This window comes from Myotis nattereri (assembly GCF_964212035.1).
Source record: "Myotis nattereri genome assembly, chromosome: 6".
Taxonomy (NCBI): Eukaryota; Metazoa; Chordata; class Mammalia; order Chiroptera; family Vespertilionidae; genus Myotis; species Myotis nattereri.
The window spans coordinates 5,968,928-5,985,621 of NC_138081.1; the positions used below are offsets into that span (position 1 = coordinate 5,968,928).

A 16,694-nucleotide genomic window follows, 5' to 3' on the forward strand; every position below is an offset into this window, starting at 1 on the left:
GGACCTCAACCTCCGCTGGGCTGATATCAGGATAGATCGCCCCTGCAGTGATGGCAATGGCTCGAGGGGACTTCCTGATTGATAATCTTTACGTTGTTTACTAAACTTTTCTGAGCTTTACTGACCTTTGATTCTATCTGCTCTGCCTGCATGCATTGCTAAAGGGCAAATGTGTAACCAAACTGAATTAAAGCACTCGGGACCCAGACCTGTGGGTTCCTCTTCTTGCAAGAGGCTCCACCTGGCCTCCCATGCCTTAAAAATTCATATTTCATATGTAGTATCTTCATTGTGCATCAGCCCTCCTACAGGTCATCCTGAAACCCACCCTGCAGGTCGCGGCAGGTCTCAAAATATCATCCTCCAATAAAAGGACCCAGAGCTCTTCAGAAAAATAGCTGATTCCTGGGTAAGACATAAACAAATACAAGGTGAGCCAGGAACACCTTGGAATGTGGGAGGGGACTGTACCTCCCCAAGGTGGAGTGCGAGGCTGCCCCCCCCTCCCCCCGAGCCCGAGCACCGCTGGCTGTGACCGCAGCTGGGACAGTGCGAGCAACAACGGGCTGGATTATAAGCCAAAACATAAAGGAGATGCCCTGAGTCCACGCTCCCATGGGGTCTCCTCTCCCTCTGACCTTGTGCCGCGGGGCCTGTGGTGGGTGGGGTGCTTGCTCCTCAGCTGCTTTGACCCTCCCTCTTCCCTAACACCCCCTAATCCATCGTCAGATTGGAGCCCCACCCCCTCATTGCAGGGACCCCATTCCTTTTAGCTCCCGCCGCTGTCACTCTCCCCAGGGTGCTCCCTCCTCGGTCCGATCCTCGGTGCTTTCAGCACAAGCAGACGCGGGAGGCCGGACAGACGTCCAGCCCAGTCCTTGGAGCCGGCGGGCAGGGTCCTCACAGGCAGAGACTGGGCGGTGCATGGCGGTTCAGGACCTTGGACAGGGAGCGCCGGGCGAGTGCGCCGCAGGCACCACCGGAACCCGGAAAGCAGAGCAGTTCCTCCGGCTGCAGTGGGAGACGCTGCAGGAGAGATGGGGGGCAGGAGGTCAGGGGGGTCCACGGAGGAAGGATCGGTGCCGCCGGGCCACGCTCCAGGGCCCAAGCCGTCCTCGAGGAGCTCGGGGGGCTGCAGCTGACAGCCAGCAAGGAAAGGGGACCTCAGTCCAGCTCCGCAGGAATCTGCATTCAGACAACCAAGCGACGGGCTGGGCAGTGGTGCCTCCAGAGCCCCGTGAGGAGCGGGGACCTGCCGCGCCTGGTTCTGGTCCGTGAGGGCCGGGGCTGTGTAGCCTGCAGCCGCGAGATAATGAATGGCCGCGTGTAAAGCCACTCGGGTGGCGGTGATTTTACAACAGGGACAGGGCACGCCCAGCGGAAAGGGTGCTCTCAGCCTGCGGCTCCTGGCCCTGAGCTCCGCTCCTCCCTGACCTTCCGCTCGGCTCTCCCGGCCCCACTCCCTTGCCGGCCCCTCGCCCTGGTCATTGCCAACAGCCCGCCCCTCCACCGCCCGCATTTCCGCTCCCAGGCTCTGCCACCACCTCCCCAGCATCCCCCTGGGCGGCCTAAGCTCTGGAAACCGGTGCGATGCGGGACCAGGTCTGGTAATGTAGTATGGGCAGCCCAGGCCTGGCTCTCAGGGGCTCAGCCCGAGGGCGCAGTCTGAAGGGGGGAAGCTCAGCGTCGGGGAGTCCCCGTCTCCCTGGGGTTTCACTTCTCCCTCTCACAACCTCTGTGGGGTCCTCCTCCTGGATACTCACGGCCCAGCCCGTGTCCGGTTTCTAAAGAAGCCAATACGCGTCACCGCGGTTCCCGGTTTTAAGGTCTCCGCGGGGGACTCAGTCTCCCCAGACCCCCAGGATGCGAGCCCCCAGGTCCCACACCCTCCTCCTGCTGCTCTCGGGCCCTGGCCCTGACCGAGACCTGGAAGGTGAGTGCGGGTCGGGAGGGAGCGGCCTCAGCGGCCGGGGGCGCAGGACCGGGAAGGCGCGTGGCCACCTGCCACCGTCCACACCCCAGATGCATTCCCAAAAGCGCAGGTTGGCTTTAAGGGAATTATTTCAAAAATCCAGAAACGTCTACTTTCATGAAGGACCACACCCCAGAGAGGGTGGACAAAGCGTGGTGTCCAGTGGCTTCCACAGAGCGAATGTCAGGATGGACACCGCCCACGGCGCTCCCAGCACCCCAGGGCCCTCAGATCTTATTTGGTCACACACTGCCCCACCCCAGTAACCACTCCCTTCGTGTCTAACTCCAGAGGTGAGTTCTGTAAGATCCTGAGGTGCGATATTCCAGGGGCGCCCCTCTGTGCCTGGCTCTCACTCACTGTTGTCCGGCCTCATTCCTGTGGCTGTAGCTTATTCCCTCCCATGGCTGCAGGGGGTCCCACAAGCGGACGACCACACTCCTGGCCCTCTACTGCTCACGGGCATGTGTGCTGTACCCGGATTTTACAAGTCACACTTCTGTGAATAATCCCTTCACATATGTTGGCACACAGATGCATGCATGGCTGCTGGGTATATAACTGAGGGGAATTGCTGAGAGCAAATGTTTGGGTGTAGCGAGCACTGTCTAAGCGTTTGTCAAAGTATTTGCATCAACTTACTCTCCCACTAACAATACATGACATAGAATTAGTCCAAAGTCTTGCCAGCAATTGGTTTTGTCTGAGTTTTTCATTTCGCCCCCCATTCTGGGAGGGGTGCAGTGACATCACCTTCTGGCTAAATGTGAATTTCCTGACTAAAAATGTTGAGCAATTTTCATAAATTTATGGGCCATGTAAACGTCCTCACTAGGATGATGGGCTGGACTCATTGCTAATGACTGAGTGGGACTCCAGGGCTGTGCTAGTATTTTTTAAATATGTATGTATGTTTTGGGGTTTTTTAGAGGGAGAAAGGAGAGGGATAGGGAGATAGAAACATCAGAGCGAGAGACTGCACCCTAACCGTCCGGAGAGAAGGGTGGGCCCTCTGGGCAGCTCACTCTCTGGTTCCGGATCTGAAAATCCAGGTGGACTCAGTTTCCTGACCCCAAGAAGGGGGTGCTCTGACCCTGGTCGCCTTTCCTGCCTCCTGGTGTGTGCGAGCCCCAGCCCGAGGGGAGGCGAGGAGGCCCCGCGGCTGCAGGTACCTGCGCTGCAGCGTCTCCTTCCCCTTCTCCGGGTGAAGAGGAGCCACCCGCGCACCGCCCTCCCGGTGGTCCCTGTGCAACTCCGCTGCCTCAGCCGCCTACTGCTGGCGCCGGGTGATCTGGGCAGCGGGCAGCGGGGTCCCCGCCCTCTGCCTGGAGGGACAAGTCCTACCCATTGGTTCCCTTTTTGGAATCTGGCCACGCCCAGGGATGCAGGGGCTGTCCTGGCTCATGACTCTAATAGTTGAGGAGGGAGGCCCAGAGTGCCCTGCTCCTTCTGCGAATCTCTCTCGACCAGGCCTTCCCCCACTCCCTCCCCCCCATCCAGGATGGTGGCCCCGCAGGCTGCTGGGGCCCCCTGCATGGCTGCTCTGCTGATGCCCTTGGTGATGCTGAGCTCCCCTTGGGCTCAGGGCAGAGATACACCAGGTAAGTGCAGAGCCACTGCTCTTGGGGGGCCTGGCTCAGGGGAATGAGGTGGGGGGAGCATCCCATGTGGGCCCAACCCATAGAAAGGCTCTGAGGGCCGACATCACCCAGGGGCCACAATTCCCACCAGAGAGAGAAGAGAGCAGGGTGTGTGCCTGCGGGACACCACGCGCCTGGCGGCCAGGAGTGGCTTTGGGGGACAAGGCTCTCACGGAGGGGTCAGGGTGACGTCCAGGCGTACAGCATAAGGATTCGATATTTGCATATATTGTAAAATGATCACCATCATAAGTAGTTAACAGCCTTCACCATACACAGTTACAAACATTTTTCTCGTAATGAGAACTTTTGAGACTTATTCTCTTAGCAATACCTGAAATTAATGTAATGTTGTATGTCAATTAAACCTCAAAAGAAAAAAAAGAACAAGAACAAACAAATGCAAAAAAATACACACACACACACACACACACACACACACACACACAAACCCACCACCATTTCAACATCAAAGATCCGAAAGGGGAAACCATGGGGACCCTGCACAGCCTGGGTCCCAGGGTCACGCAGTACAACCGTGCTCCAGGCGCAGGCCCTGCCCCAGAACCAGGGCGACCCCACCCCGAGGCCAGTGATGGGCAGCGAGGACGAGCTGAGGTCAGGCCCATGAGCACCTGCTGCATCCCCACGCCCAGCACCTGAGGGCCCGGCCAGAGAGGGAGTGAGGAACGGGAGATGCCTCCTCCCCAACCTGCCCCTTCTGCCAAACTAGGTTCCTGTATCAACTCCTCATCGCATCCCTTACTTCTAGTTCCAGTTCACCCCAAGATCATGCAGCATAGGACGGTGAAGTAGTTTATGTTCGAATTCCCCCATTGAAACTCTACTCATTCCCATGCTTTGCTGGGGGAGGGGGAGGGGGAAGAGCGTGGGGGAGAGCTAGGACCTTTACCACATTGGGGCTCAGACATGAATAAACCAGCTAGCACTCTGGGGACCTCCACAGGTGGGTGCGGATGCCCTTGAAAGAAAATGGGGGGAGAAATGAGGCTGGAAGTGTGGGGTGGGGGCAGCAGGGGGCACAGTACAGACGACACCGACACCAATACCGTGCCTGTCCTCCTGGCCCAGCCCCAGCGCCCACTGACGGTCTGCGCTCTGGGAGGGGCTGTGCCCTGAGAGAAGACACGGGCGCGCTGAGGGCTTAGCGGCCTCCTGCGGAGAAACAGTGGGTCTGGTGGAGACGGGTCTTTTCTGCTGCCCAGAGAGGAGGGGGCCCAGAGGTCAGAGGCCAAAGGGGTCTGGTTCCGGGTGAAATAAGAGAGAGCGGCCAAGGAGGTGAGCAGTGGCACAGAGAGGATGTGAGGAATTGTGAGCACCGACCTGCTTGCTCCTGTGCCCTGCGCTGAGGCTGGGGAAGTGCCCGGGGCGGGTCCGACGTGCCCCAGACCTACCCCCGGCAGGGCCACAAAGTGCCGCATGGCACCACGTCCCAGGCCCAGGATGTGTGCCCCGGGGGAGCTGCAGGTGTAGAGCCCAGAGAAGGCCCTGGAGGTGCAACCAGCCCTGACACGCAGGTGTGTTGGTCTGGGGGTGGGGGGGGGGTCTCAGGCCGGAGCCTGGCGGGGAGAAGTCCCAGGGGAGACCAGGGCTCAGAGACCATGCGGCGTCACCACATTTCAAATCTCATCATTTATTGCCTTCTGCAGGCGAGGCTTTGCAGGTTGCTAAGTGGGAGAAAGGGCACAGACAGGCGGAGGTGAGGGGTCCGTGGGGACCTCAGTCGCTGAGGCTGACTACAGAGGCTCAAGGACCTCGAGCTTCAAAGTAGGCCTGACCCTGGTGTCTCCCCTCCGTCCTCTCCTGTCACGGACAGCTTGTCGCCTGCAGAAGGACAAACAGCAGGGTTAGGACACCCAGTGGGGCACTAACCCTCGTCCCTCTCCCGCCTCCCTCCCCTGCCTCCTCCCAGGCCTGGGGGTTGGGGGGGGGGGCGTCCCAGCAGGTGTTGCTGCCGCACAGCAGGTGGGTGAGAAGCCAGGGCGCCCAGGGAGATGTCCCTTCACTTTCCCCAGCTCTCCCCAGCGCAGCTGCTCTGAGCTCCAAGACAGCGAGGCCCAGCAGCGAGACAAGTGGACGGAGTTGGGGGGGCGCGGGGCGGAGAGGGCTGGACACTGTGAGAGGCCGCTCTCTAAGGGCCTCCAAGCACCATCTCCTACGACGCTGAGCACTTGAGTACTTGGCTGCTGACAGCTGACGCGAGTAACCGCTGCCTCCTTCCGAAATCCCCGCTCCCTTGGCTTCTGCGATCAAACCTTTCTAACCTCCTGCCCCCCTGCTCCCTGAGCCTCCACCCTTGCGCAGTGAGGTGAGCCCGCTGAGCAGCACATGCCCGGCGCCCAGCGTTTGCTCCCGCCGCGTGTCCAGCTGCCAGCGGGCAGCTGCTGATCAGGGCCGCTGGGCGCCACTGACAGACCTTTTCTCAGCGCCTGTGCCCAGCACCCCAGGGGGGTGGACGGGACCTAGCAAATCGCACACCGCCTCTGAGTGGTCCCCCCTGGAAATCACATCACTTCCTACATTTCATCGTTCCAAGAAACCGCGTGGCTGCATCGAGCTCCAAATGAGTTGCAGTCTTTGGAGGTAGAAAGTATTCAATGAGTACATATTACATGTGCTGAGGACCCACTGTGTGCCAGGAACTGTGCATTCTGGGTAAAAGGAGCTTCTGCTTCCTGCTGATATTCACGGTGCACATTAACGTCGTGTGTGTTTCTTACATGTCTAACGACACCCAGAACCAAACTGGATCCATCACCTACCAGGAAGCCTTGCGAAACTCCACTCACAAGCACCACCTGTGAGCCCTTCACTGCTGCCCCTCACACCGGCCAGCCCGGGAGACAGGCTGGAGCCTCTGCCTGCAGCTCCCGGCCAGCACCCCGCAGGTACAGGCCTTGTCTCCTCCCCAAAGCCGGCGCCACGGTGTTGGCTCCGACGTGCCTGGGCAGCAGGCCCTCGTGCAGTAACACATCCCCACCCATAGCGCTGGCCACTCCTTGCCACTGTGCCCCTCCTACCCACCCCCGAGGACTCACAGGGGCCCTGCACCCAGGGACGCTGTCGGGTCGCCTGTTCTTCAGGACGATGGTGCCAGCAGTGACCCCCGCCAGGCCCACCAGCAGGCCCAGGGCACAGACCACAGTCTCCGTTGTCTCGGGCACCTGGATCAGCTCCTGGGCCTCTGGGCACAAAGGAAAGATGAAGTCAGAAGTGTAGGAGCAGGAGCTGGCCTTGGCTGTGGGCTTTCAGGGGCCCTGGCTGGGGGGCTCAGTGGTGAGAGTGCCGTCCAGGGCACCCAAGCGTCTCAGGTTCGGTTCCTGGTCACTGGCACATACCTGGGTGGCGGCTTCATCACCGCCACCCCCAGTCGGGTGCGTGCAGGAGGCCACCCGTCTCTGTGTCTATCTCACATCGATGTTTCTCTCTCCCCCTCCCTTCCACGCTCTCTGAAAAGCAATGGAAAAAATATCCTCATGTGAAAATTTAAAAAAAAAAAGAGTTAGAAACCAGGAGATGGTGACGTTGGGTAGAGGGACAATATGCCACAGAATTAAGGAAAGCAAGAGAGCAGGCGCCGAGGAGAGAGGGTCCTGGACTAGAGCCAGTGTCAGGATGGTGTTGCGAGGGCGCGGCTCCGTACCCCAGTGCCCGAGCAGCGGCCCGGCCAGGCCCAGTGCTCCACCCGGCAGTCGTAGACGTCCTCGGCCGAGGGCACGAAGGTCAGGTAGTGGAACTTGTGGAACCTGAACTCTGTGCTGGGCAGGAAGATGGTCTCAGCCACGCCTTCCGTCACCGCCCGCCCGTTGCGCAGCCAGGTGACGTTGAGCACGGGTGGGAAGAACTTGTCCACGTGGCAGATGAGGGTGTTGGGCTGACCCAGCTCCACGGGCTCCTTGGGAAACACAGTCACCTCTGGGGGCTCTGAAGGAACAGCACCTGGTGAGTCTAGGCCTCCGGCTGCCTCTCAAGGGTCCACCGCGGGCCCAATATTCTCCAGTTATAGACTAACTGTCTCAGGCCCACCCTTTGCCCCCAGGGCTCCCAGGTCAGAGTCACGGCTTCTTGTGCCCCTGACCTGGCCTCCCTCAGCCCAACCTCTTCCTCAAATAAGAAGGCAATGCCTCCTCTGACCCTGTGGATACTGCCCCCTCACGGGGCCACCACGAGTGGGCCCTGGGCTCCCCCACCCTGCCGCTGGGCGGAGGGACGAGCGAGGGTAAGCAGTACCATTCGTGGCCCTGGTGTGGTTGGACCGCTGGGTCAGGGTGTCCAAGTTCTTTCTTGCCATGACGATGTCCGCAATCCCCCTCCGAGCATCATAGTCAAAGCTGTGAATAAACTCCGGCAGCCGCCAGACAGTCTCCCTCTTATCCAGGTCCACGTAGAACTGCTCGTCCCCGTCAAACTGGAACATGTACTCCCCAGAGGGGCTGTGCGTCTGCACAAACTCCGCATACGTCGACACGTGGTCGGCTGCAAGGAGGGAGGTTGGAGAACAGGTGAGTAAGTAGGAAAAATAAACAGAACACAGAGCCAGTAGATAAAGGAAGGTTATTGGGAACATGAAGGAATAACACAGAACATGAGAAATGCAAAATGAAAGAAAAGAACTGGGGAAAACAATGAGAGAAATGACTGTTTAAAATTCAGGTTGTTTCTCTTGTTCCTGAAGACAAGCATCTGTCATTCCTGGTTGCCAGTTCGATTCCCAGTCAGGGCGCATGCCCCAGGTATGGAGTTGATCCCTGGTAGTGGACGTGTAGGAGGCAGCTGATCGATGTTTTTCTCTCTCTATACAGAACACCCAATACACAAGCCACTCTATCAACCCAAGAGGACATAGCAACTCTACCCAATACATAGAAACAAACACAGGGAGGCGGCCAAAATGCGGAGACAAAGAAACATGTCACAAATGAAAGAAATGGAAACAAGCCAACTACTGGATACAGAGCTCAAAACAATGGTTATAAGGTTACTCAAGGATCTTCATGAGAGCTTTAAGGGACTTAATGTGAGCTTCAAGAAAATTAATGAGAGCATCAAGGGACTTGGTGAGACTTTCAGGATCTTACTGAGAATGTCAAAGACATGGAAAAGGACCAGTCAGAAATCAAGCATACACTAACTGAAACAAAGAATAATTTACAGGGATTCAACAGTAGAGGCTTCTGAGAATCAAATCAACAATTTGAAATATGAGGAAGCAAAAAAACACCCAATCAAAAGAACAAAAAGAAAAAAAAGAATCCAAAAATATGGAGATAGTGTAAGGAGCCTCTGGGACAACTTCAAGGGTACCAACATTTACATTATGGGGGAAGTGGCAGGAAATATTCAAAGTGATGAATAGCAAGGATCTATAACCAAGATTACTCTACCGAGCAAAGCTATTATCTAGAATTGAAGGTCAGATAAAGAGCTTCACAGACAAGAAAAAGCTAAAGGAGTTCATCACCACCAAACCAGTAGTACATGAACTGTCAAAGGGTATTCTTTAATAAGAGAAAAAAGAAGAAGAAGAAGAAGAAGAAGAAGAAGAAGAAGAAGAAGAAGAAAATGAATAATAAAATGGCAATAAATACATATCTATCAACAATTTAATCTAAAATTTAAAAAATTAATAATAAGAAATCTAATGAACAGAATACATTGGTGAATAAAATAGAATCAGAGGCATGGAAATGGAACAGACTGACAATTCTCAGAGTGCAGGAGGGGGGGGGCGGGAAGAGAGTAAACAAAGATCTTATATGCGTATGTGCATTAGCTATGGACACAGACAATAGGGTTTCGAAGACCTGGGGCAAGGCAGGAACTAGGTGGAGGGAGGCAATGGGGGGGGGGGGGGGCGGGCGGGGGAGGGACATCTGTAATGCTCTCAACAATAAAGATTTTTTAAAATAAAATTTTAAAAGGTAGGTTATGTAATTTTGTTCATAATAAGCCAGGATAGTAAGAAGCTAGAAAAATTCCCAGGCAAATGGAATGGGGAAACTGAGACAAGATAATTAAATGAGATCAGACAATTTGAACAACTTATAGCAGCTAGTGAATCGCAAGACCTTATCTTCCCCAACCAAGGACACTTGAGAGAAAATGGTGTATACCTCTCCTCCCTAACCAGAGAATACATAGCTTCCATCACCCTGGTCATGGAGAGAGAGGAGGGAGACCTGACTAATGCCATTTGTGCCAGCCAAACCCAAGGACAGATGAAGTCAGGGGAACAAATAACAAAAGCCTGATTAGAGCCAGACAGACCCAAGATAAAAGTAAAACAGTAAAGCAAACCAAAGAATAATCCCAGACTCCCTAGCAGCTCATTTTAATGCATCAGCGTATTAAAAACGCATGTGGAAAGCTGATGAATATATTCTGGAAAGCAGAAGAGAGAGAAAACCGTCAAGACAAAGGATGCCCAGAGCATGCCCATGCCCCCTCTTGGGCATGAACTTTTTACTTTCTTTCTCCTAAAATCTAAGGGTCCCAGGAGACTTGTAACCAGGGAGCAATGGGCAGCAACAGCTTGTCCTGGGCTGATCCTCTCTCCAAGGCCCCTTTTCTCTGATTTTCTTTTTAATTAATTAATTATTTTTAAATCTTTATTGTTGAGAGTATTACAGATGTCCCCCTTTTTTCATCCCATTGCGCCCCTCCACCTGGTTCCCACCCCACCCCAGACCTTCATGACCCTATTCTCTGTGCCCATAGGTAATGCATATATGCATATAAGACCTTTGGTTAATCTCTTCCCACCCACCCCAACCCCTCTTCTCTCTGAGATTCATCAGTCTGTTCCATGTTTCCAAGCCTCTCATTCTATTTTATTCATCATTTATTTTGTTTACTAGATTTCTTGTTCGTTATTTTGATTCTTAGATTCAATTCATAGATATGTATTTATTGCCATTTTATTGTTCATATTTTTCTTCTTCTTCTCTTCCTCCTTTTTTTTTTTTTTAAAGAGAATTTGAATCACAGCCGCACATTCTAAGGCAAAGAATCCAGTGGGAGTATTTTCATTTGTTTATTTTGTTGTTGTTGTTAATTCTCACCCGAGGATATTTTCCCATTGACTTTTAGGGAGGGTGGAAGAGAGAGGGAAAGACAGAGAGAAACATCAATGTGAGAGAAACACATCGATTGGTTGCCTCCTGCACTCGCCCTGACCAGGGCCCAGGCTGTGAAGGAGCCTGCAACACAGGCATGTGCCCTTGACCGGAATTGAACCCAGGACCCTTTAGTCCACATGCTGACGCTCTATCCACTGAGCCAACGCAACTAGGGCTCTTCCTCTTCTTAAAGAACACCCTTCAACATTTCTTATAATACTGGTTTGGTGGTGGTGAAATCCTTTAGCTTTTTCTTGTCTGTGGAAGCTCTTTATCTGACCTTCAATTCTAAATGATAGCTTTGCTGGGTAGAGTAATCTTGGTTGTAGGTCCTTGCTATTCATCACTTTGACTATTTTTTGCCATTCCCAAGTTTCTATTGCTAAATCAGCAGACTGTCCTATGGGTGCTCTCTTGAAGTAACTAACGCCTTCCCTCTTGCTGCTTTTAAGATTCTTTGTCTTTAACCCTTAGTATTTTAATTATGATGTGTCTTGGTGTGGTCCTCTTTAGGTTCCTCTTGTTTAGGACTCTCTGTGCTTCCTGGACTTGTAAGTCTATTTCTTTCACCAGGTAGGGGAAGTTTTCTGTCATTATTTCTTCAAATAAGTTTCAATATCTTGCTCTCTCTCTTCTCTTTCTGGCACCGTCATAATGCAAATGCAAATGTTGGTACGCTTGAAGTTGTCCCAGAGGCTCTTTACACTATCTTCATGTTTTTGGATTCTTTTGGGGATTCTTTTTGCTCTTCTGATTGGGTGTTTTTTGCTTTCTCATATTTCAAATTGTTGATTTGATCCTCAGAATCCTCTACCCTAATGTTGAATCCCTGTAAATTATTCTTTATTTCAGTTAGTTTGTGCTTAATTTCTGACTGGTCCTTTTCCATGTCTTTGACATTCTCAATAAGATTATGAAAGTCTCACTAAGTCCTACTCTCATTAATTCTCTTGAAGCTCTCATTAAGTTCCTTGAAACTTTCATTAAGATCCTTGAGTAACCTTTTAAACATTGTTATGAACTCTGTATCTGTAGTTTTCTTGCTTCCATTTCATTTAGTTCTTTTTCTGGAGATGTCTTCCATTTCTTTAATTTGTGACATGTTTCTTTGTCTCTGCATTCTGACTGCTTCCCTGTATTTATTTCTATGTATTACATGTAGAACTGTTATTTCTCCTGGAGTTAGTAGAATGGCCTTGTGCAGTAGGTGTCCTGTAGAGCCCAGTGGCTCAGCCTTCCTAGTCACCTGAGCTGGCACTCTAGGTGTGGACTATGTGCACAGTCTTGTAGTTGAGTCTTCTTTTTTAAATGTATTTTTATTGATTTCAGAAAGGAAGGGAGAGGGAGAGAGAGCTAGAAACATCAATGATGAGAGAGAGAATCATTGATTGGCTGCCTTCTGCCCACCCCCTACTAGGAATCAAACCCGCAACCCAGGCATGTGCCCTTGACTGGAATCAAGCCTGAGATCCTTCAGTTCACAGGCTGATGCTCTATCCACTGAGCCAAACCAACTAGGGCGTAGTTGAGTCTTGATTGCTATTGGTATCACTGGGAGGAGTTGACCTCCTGGCCAATTGGCTGTGAGGACCAGCTGTTGCTACAGTGGAAGAGCTACTGTACAGGAGACACCCTATGGAGAAGGACTTGCTTCAATGGGTCTTTGGAGCTCACTGAGTCTGCCTCTTGTGTGTGTTGCTTGTAAATGTGTAGAGTTGTAACCTGGTATGATCTGAAGCTGTTCACTGGGTGCACTGGCTCTTGGGTCTCCAGGTAGGTGCAAAGTCAGCCAATGCCTGGGGCACCTGGCAGGAGCTACAGAGAGATCTGCAGATGGCTGCTACTTGCATTGGGCTAGGAAGTGCCCAAGGGAGACCCAGCTATGAAGCAAGGCTGGAATCAGGTCTTGGGCCTTTTATTGATAGGTTTGGGGCATGCTGACTCCAGCTGCTGTTTGTTTAAGAGATTTTAGGAAAGTCTGAAGCCTGAGCCAGAACAGGCCATTCATCTAAAAGCTGCTGCAAACAGCTTGGGTGGAGCTTCAAATTGGATGGGGTGGGGTCTCAGGGAGTCACCAGGGCAGAGAAAACAGTGTGGGCCAAGCTGATGGAAACTCAGATATGGCTGCCAGTCAGCTCTGTGACGGGGGAGGTCCCAGCACAGGAACAATGACTCCTGTGAGCACTCCTGTCTGGGAGAAAGCCACCCCCAAGTTTCTGCCCCAATGCCAGACAGTCCAGTTCCTCCCCGTATGCTCCTACATTCCCCCAAAGGTGCCACCAGGCTCTGGGGCTCAGAGGAAGCGAGACTGCGTAAGTTTGTGTGTGGGCCCCTTAAGAGGAACACCTGGGACTTCAGCAGCCTCTTTGTTACTCAGTCATAAACCCCACCGGTTTTTACAGTCTAGAGGTATGGGAACTTCTCTTCCAAGCTCTGGAACCTTGGGCTGGTGGGCTGGTGTGGGGCTGGGACCTCCTGCTTCTCCTGGGAGGCCTTGGAGATATCCCTCCCGAGTAAAACAAACAACAACGCTGCAAGTGAGTGTGGGACAAGCCCGTTCCGCAACTCCGCCCCTCCTGCCAGCGTCCGCGTGCTCTCGGCCTTAGTTCTGTCGTTGCGGGACTTGCAGCTTTCAGGCGGTTCTGAATGACGGTTGTTCCGTATTTTCGTTACAATTTTGACGTACTTGTGGGAGGTGGTGAGTACAGGCGTTTACTTATGACACCGTCTTGGTTCTCCTCTCTGATTTTCCAGGGAGCTAACAGCAGCCCCGCCTTGACCTGGCTCTTTCACTGTGACTGTCACTTTCCAGTGAGCTGGCAGCAGCCGCTCCTCGGCTCGCTTCCTTCCTGTAACATTTCTAGAGAACCAAAACAGCCCCGCCTCGGCTCTCTCCCGTGGCTTCTTCTACCCTAAGTCCTCCCTTCGTTCCCAGCATTAATGAACATACTCTCTATAGCACCTGGACTTGTGTTGTGAAATCTTTCCTGCTCGAAGTCAAGAACCCACACACACCCAGCTGGCATAGCTCAGTGGTTCAGCATCAACCTATGAACTAGGAGGTCACGGTTCAATTCCCAATCGGGGCACATGCCCGGGTTGTGGGATCAATCCCCAGGGTGGGCATGTAAGAGGCAGCCAATTAATGATTCTCTCTCGTCATTGATGTTTCTATCTCTCCCTCTCCCTTCCTCTCTGAAATCAATAAAAATATATTTTAAATAAAAAAAGAACCCACACACTACACCCCCATCTGGGGCAGACCCTCTTTGGGCCCGGGCCTTATTCAGTAACAAAAACACTTTTATTTTAGGCATATTAAAATTAAAAGTATTAATATTCATACAACATTCACAAATTTTCTTGTTGAATTTATGTTTTTAAGTATAGTTTCCATTGGAAATAAAAATCGTTGCATTTAAAATATCTATGGGATAGTATATTAATTTTAACGGATGTGTAAGAAGCAACAAAAGGCTGGCAACAGAAAAATCTATTAGTCTTATAGTAAAACAATAAAAGTGACAGAGTTTGGGGTTGAGAAAGACAGAGGAACTCAGGGGAAATGACACTGCAGGGTTCAATGGTCTAACTCCCTGATTAAAGATTCCCACTCACAGCGCCAATATGTGGGAAACAATTCTCTCTTTAGATGCTTCTAGTGGCAGGATTCATTGTCAATGAATGAGTTCACTGAATTTCATGGCTAGAGAATTGCTCACCTACGGAGAAGAAGCTGGAGGAGAAGAGAGAAAAACAGTACAGACTTGCTGAATGGATGAGTCTGTCCACCTTAGGATGTTTCATCTTTATCATTTTCACCAATTCTTAAAGCTGAGGGTCTGTGCATTTTAAAGCAAACATGTCAATTTTCATTCAGTAAAAAAAAGAGCAAAGCCCCATAACATTGTGAAGCTTCACTCTCCAGGGACGAAGGAGATAACCCGGAAGACATGGTCCTTGTCCTCTGCTGCTTGGAATCCAAAGGATGAGAAAGACAAAGAAAGATGAACGCTGGGTACACTGATCAGTGCTGAGACACACCGGGACACAGGTGCTGCCGGGAGCCAACGGAGAGCATCTGCGTCAAATGAGATCTGAGCGGGGCTGCCAGGCGGGGGGGGGGGGGGGGGGGGCTCACCGGGGCTCAGGGAAACAGAAGAGGGAAGGGCATCGCCAGCAGGAGACCGCGCCTGGAGAGTGCAATGGTCGGTGTGAGGGTGGGGGCGCATGGTGACCTGGCCTGTGTGCTGAGCAGGTGTTTGGACTTGATCCCACAGCCCCTGGGAAGTGATGGAAGGCTCTCAATCAAGAGAGTGACATGGTCAGGATTTGTACTAGGAGGTGGCCACAGTGGGGATGGACGGGGGAGGCCGTGTGAAAGCAAGACCAGTAGGACTCTCGGACAATCAGGTGAGAAGTGACAGGCGTGGTGGGGCAGGAACACAGGGCTGGAAGAGCAGAGGGCTGAAGGGCAGTAGGAGGTGAGAAGCCACGGGGATCAGTAACTGATGGGATGAGAGGAGGGATAGGAAGAGGCAGGCAGTGGAGAACTGTGGCATCTGAAACGGTAATGAGGGGTAAGGACGTGACTGAGAGAAGAGAAAACGTTCTGTTTGGGACGGGCTCGGTTTGGATCCCAGGGGACAACGTGGAGTGGATTTGAGGGAGGTTGAGATAAGTGGATGGACCTTGGGCTAGACTGCGCTAGACATGGGCTAGGAGTCGTCTGGCAGGTGAGGTTATTCGGTTGGGTGGGGTCACCCAAGAAAAGTATGGGAAGTCCTAGCAGCAGGGTCTGAGTGTGCGGTCCCGTGTCCTGGCAACATGGACATTTTTAAAGGCTGAAAAGGACAGGCCTAAGGAGTAGGAAGAGAACAAGGAGAAGTGTGCTCATAAGAGACAGGGAACAAGAGAAAGGTGCCAGGAAGGCGGAAGTGGTCGCACTGCAGATATGACTAATCACACAGGTAAGATGCACGGAGTGGTGCCGGTTTGTTGTTGGGAGGCCACCGGAGATGGGCAGGCAAAGGGGTAGGCAGTGGGCAGACCATGCAGACTCCTGTTTTAAGAGGTTTGCCTTGGAAATGTCAGAGAGACAGACAGACTGTCCTGAGGAGGATGCAGAACTGTGGCTCCTCAGTCATCAGTGCTGTGACATGGGCTCATGAGACATTTATTAATCTCTTTGAGCCTCTGTCTTTCCAAAATGAGAATAATAAGCGCCTTCCTGGAAGGGCTGCTGTGAAAATGAAGTGAGATTTGGCACTTGGTAGGTGCTCACAGACGGTGGTTATTACTGTTGTTAGAACAAGAGCAAGAAAGATGACCTCACAGAAGAGGAGAAAGAAGAGAGAAGAGGCTCGGATGCAGCTGCAAAGCTTCCAGGAGCCCCACCCGCTCTGGCCCCCTGAGCACTCACCCCTGATGGCCCCCGTCCCACAGGGGCTCAGCAGGACAGCCAGGGCGACAGCCGGCAGGAGCATGGCTCTGGTCAGCTCCTCTGTGTCCAGGTGCATCTGCAGTGGCCACCTGGGCCAGACAGCGGGGAGAAGGAGGCAGGGCAGGCCGGGAGTGGCTGGCTCCTGCACTTACTCCCCGCCCCCTGCGAGGGAGAAGCGGGCGGGGCGGCAGCTTGAAGGGGCTCAGCCAACCAGACCACATGGGAAGGGGAAGGGAGACGTAGGCCCTACTGGGGGAGGAGGTGGGAGAGCTGTCAGGACCAGCATGTGGGGTTGGGGCTAAGAGGAGGACTGCTAAAAGGGGACATGCTCACCTTCCTTTTATTTTTGTAATTGGTTTGTTGTTGTTAATCCTCACCTGAGGATATTTTCCCCATTGAATTTTTAAGAGAGAATGGGAGAGAGAGAGGAGGGGAAGAAGAGGGAAAGAGAGAGAGAGAGAGAGAGAGAGAGAGAGAGAGAGAGAGAGAAAGATATGAGA

General features: G+C 52.7%; 1 protein-coding gene across 1 annotated transcript; it reads right to left on the reverse strand.

The window, feature by feature from the left end:
• Positions 1 to 900: 900 nt before the first annotated feature.
• On the reverse strand, positions 901 to 16,270 carry LOC308521529 (RLA class II histocompatibility antigen, DP alpha-1 chain-like; the record flags this gene model as incomplete). The annotated part of the gene is given in 7 exon segments (XM_081094605.1): positions 901 to 1,026; positions 5,028 to 5,160; positions 6,685 to 6,817; positions 7,277 to 7,306; positions 7,309 to 7,557; positions 7,864 to 8,109; positions 16,174 to 16,270. Coding segments are annotated over 7 exon segments (1,014 nt in total).
• Positions 16,271 to 16,694: the final 424 nt, after the last annotated feature.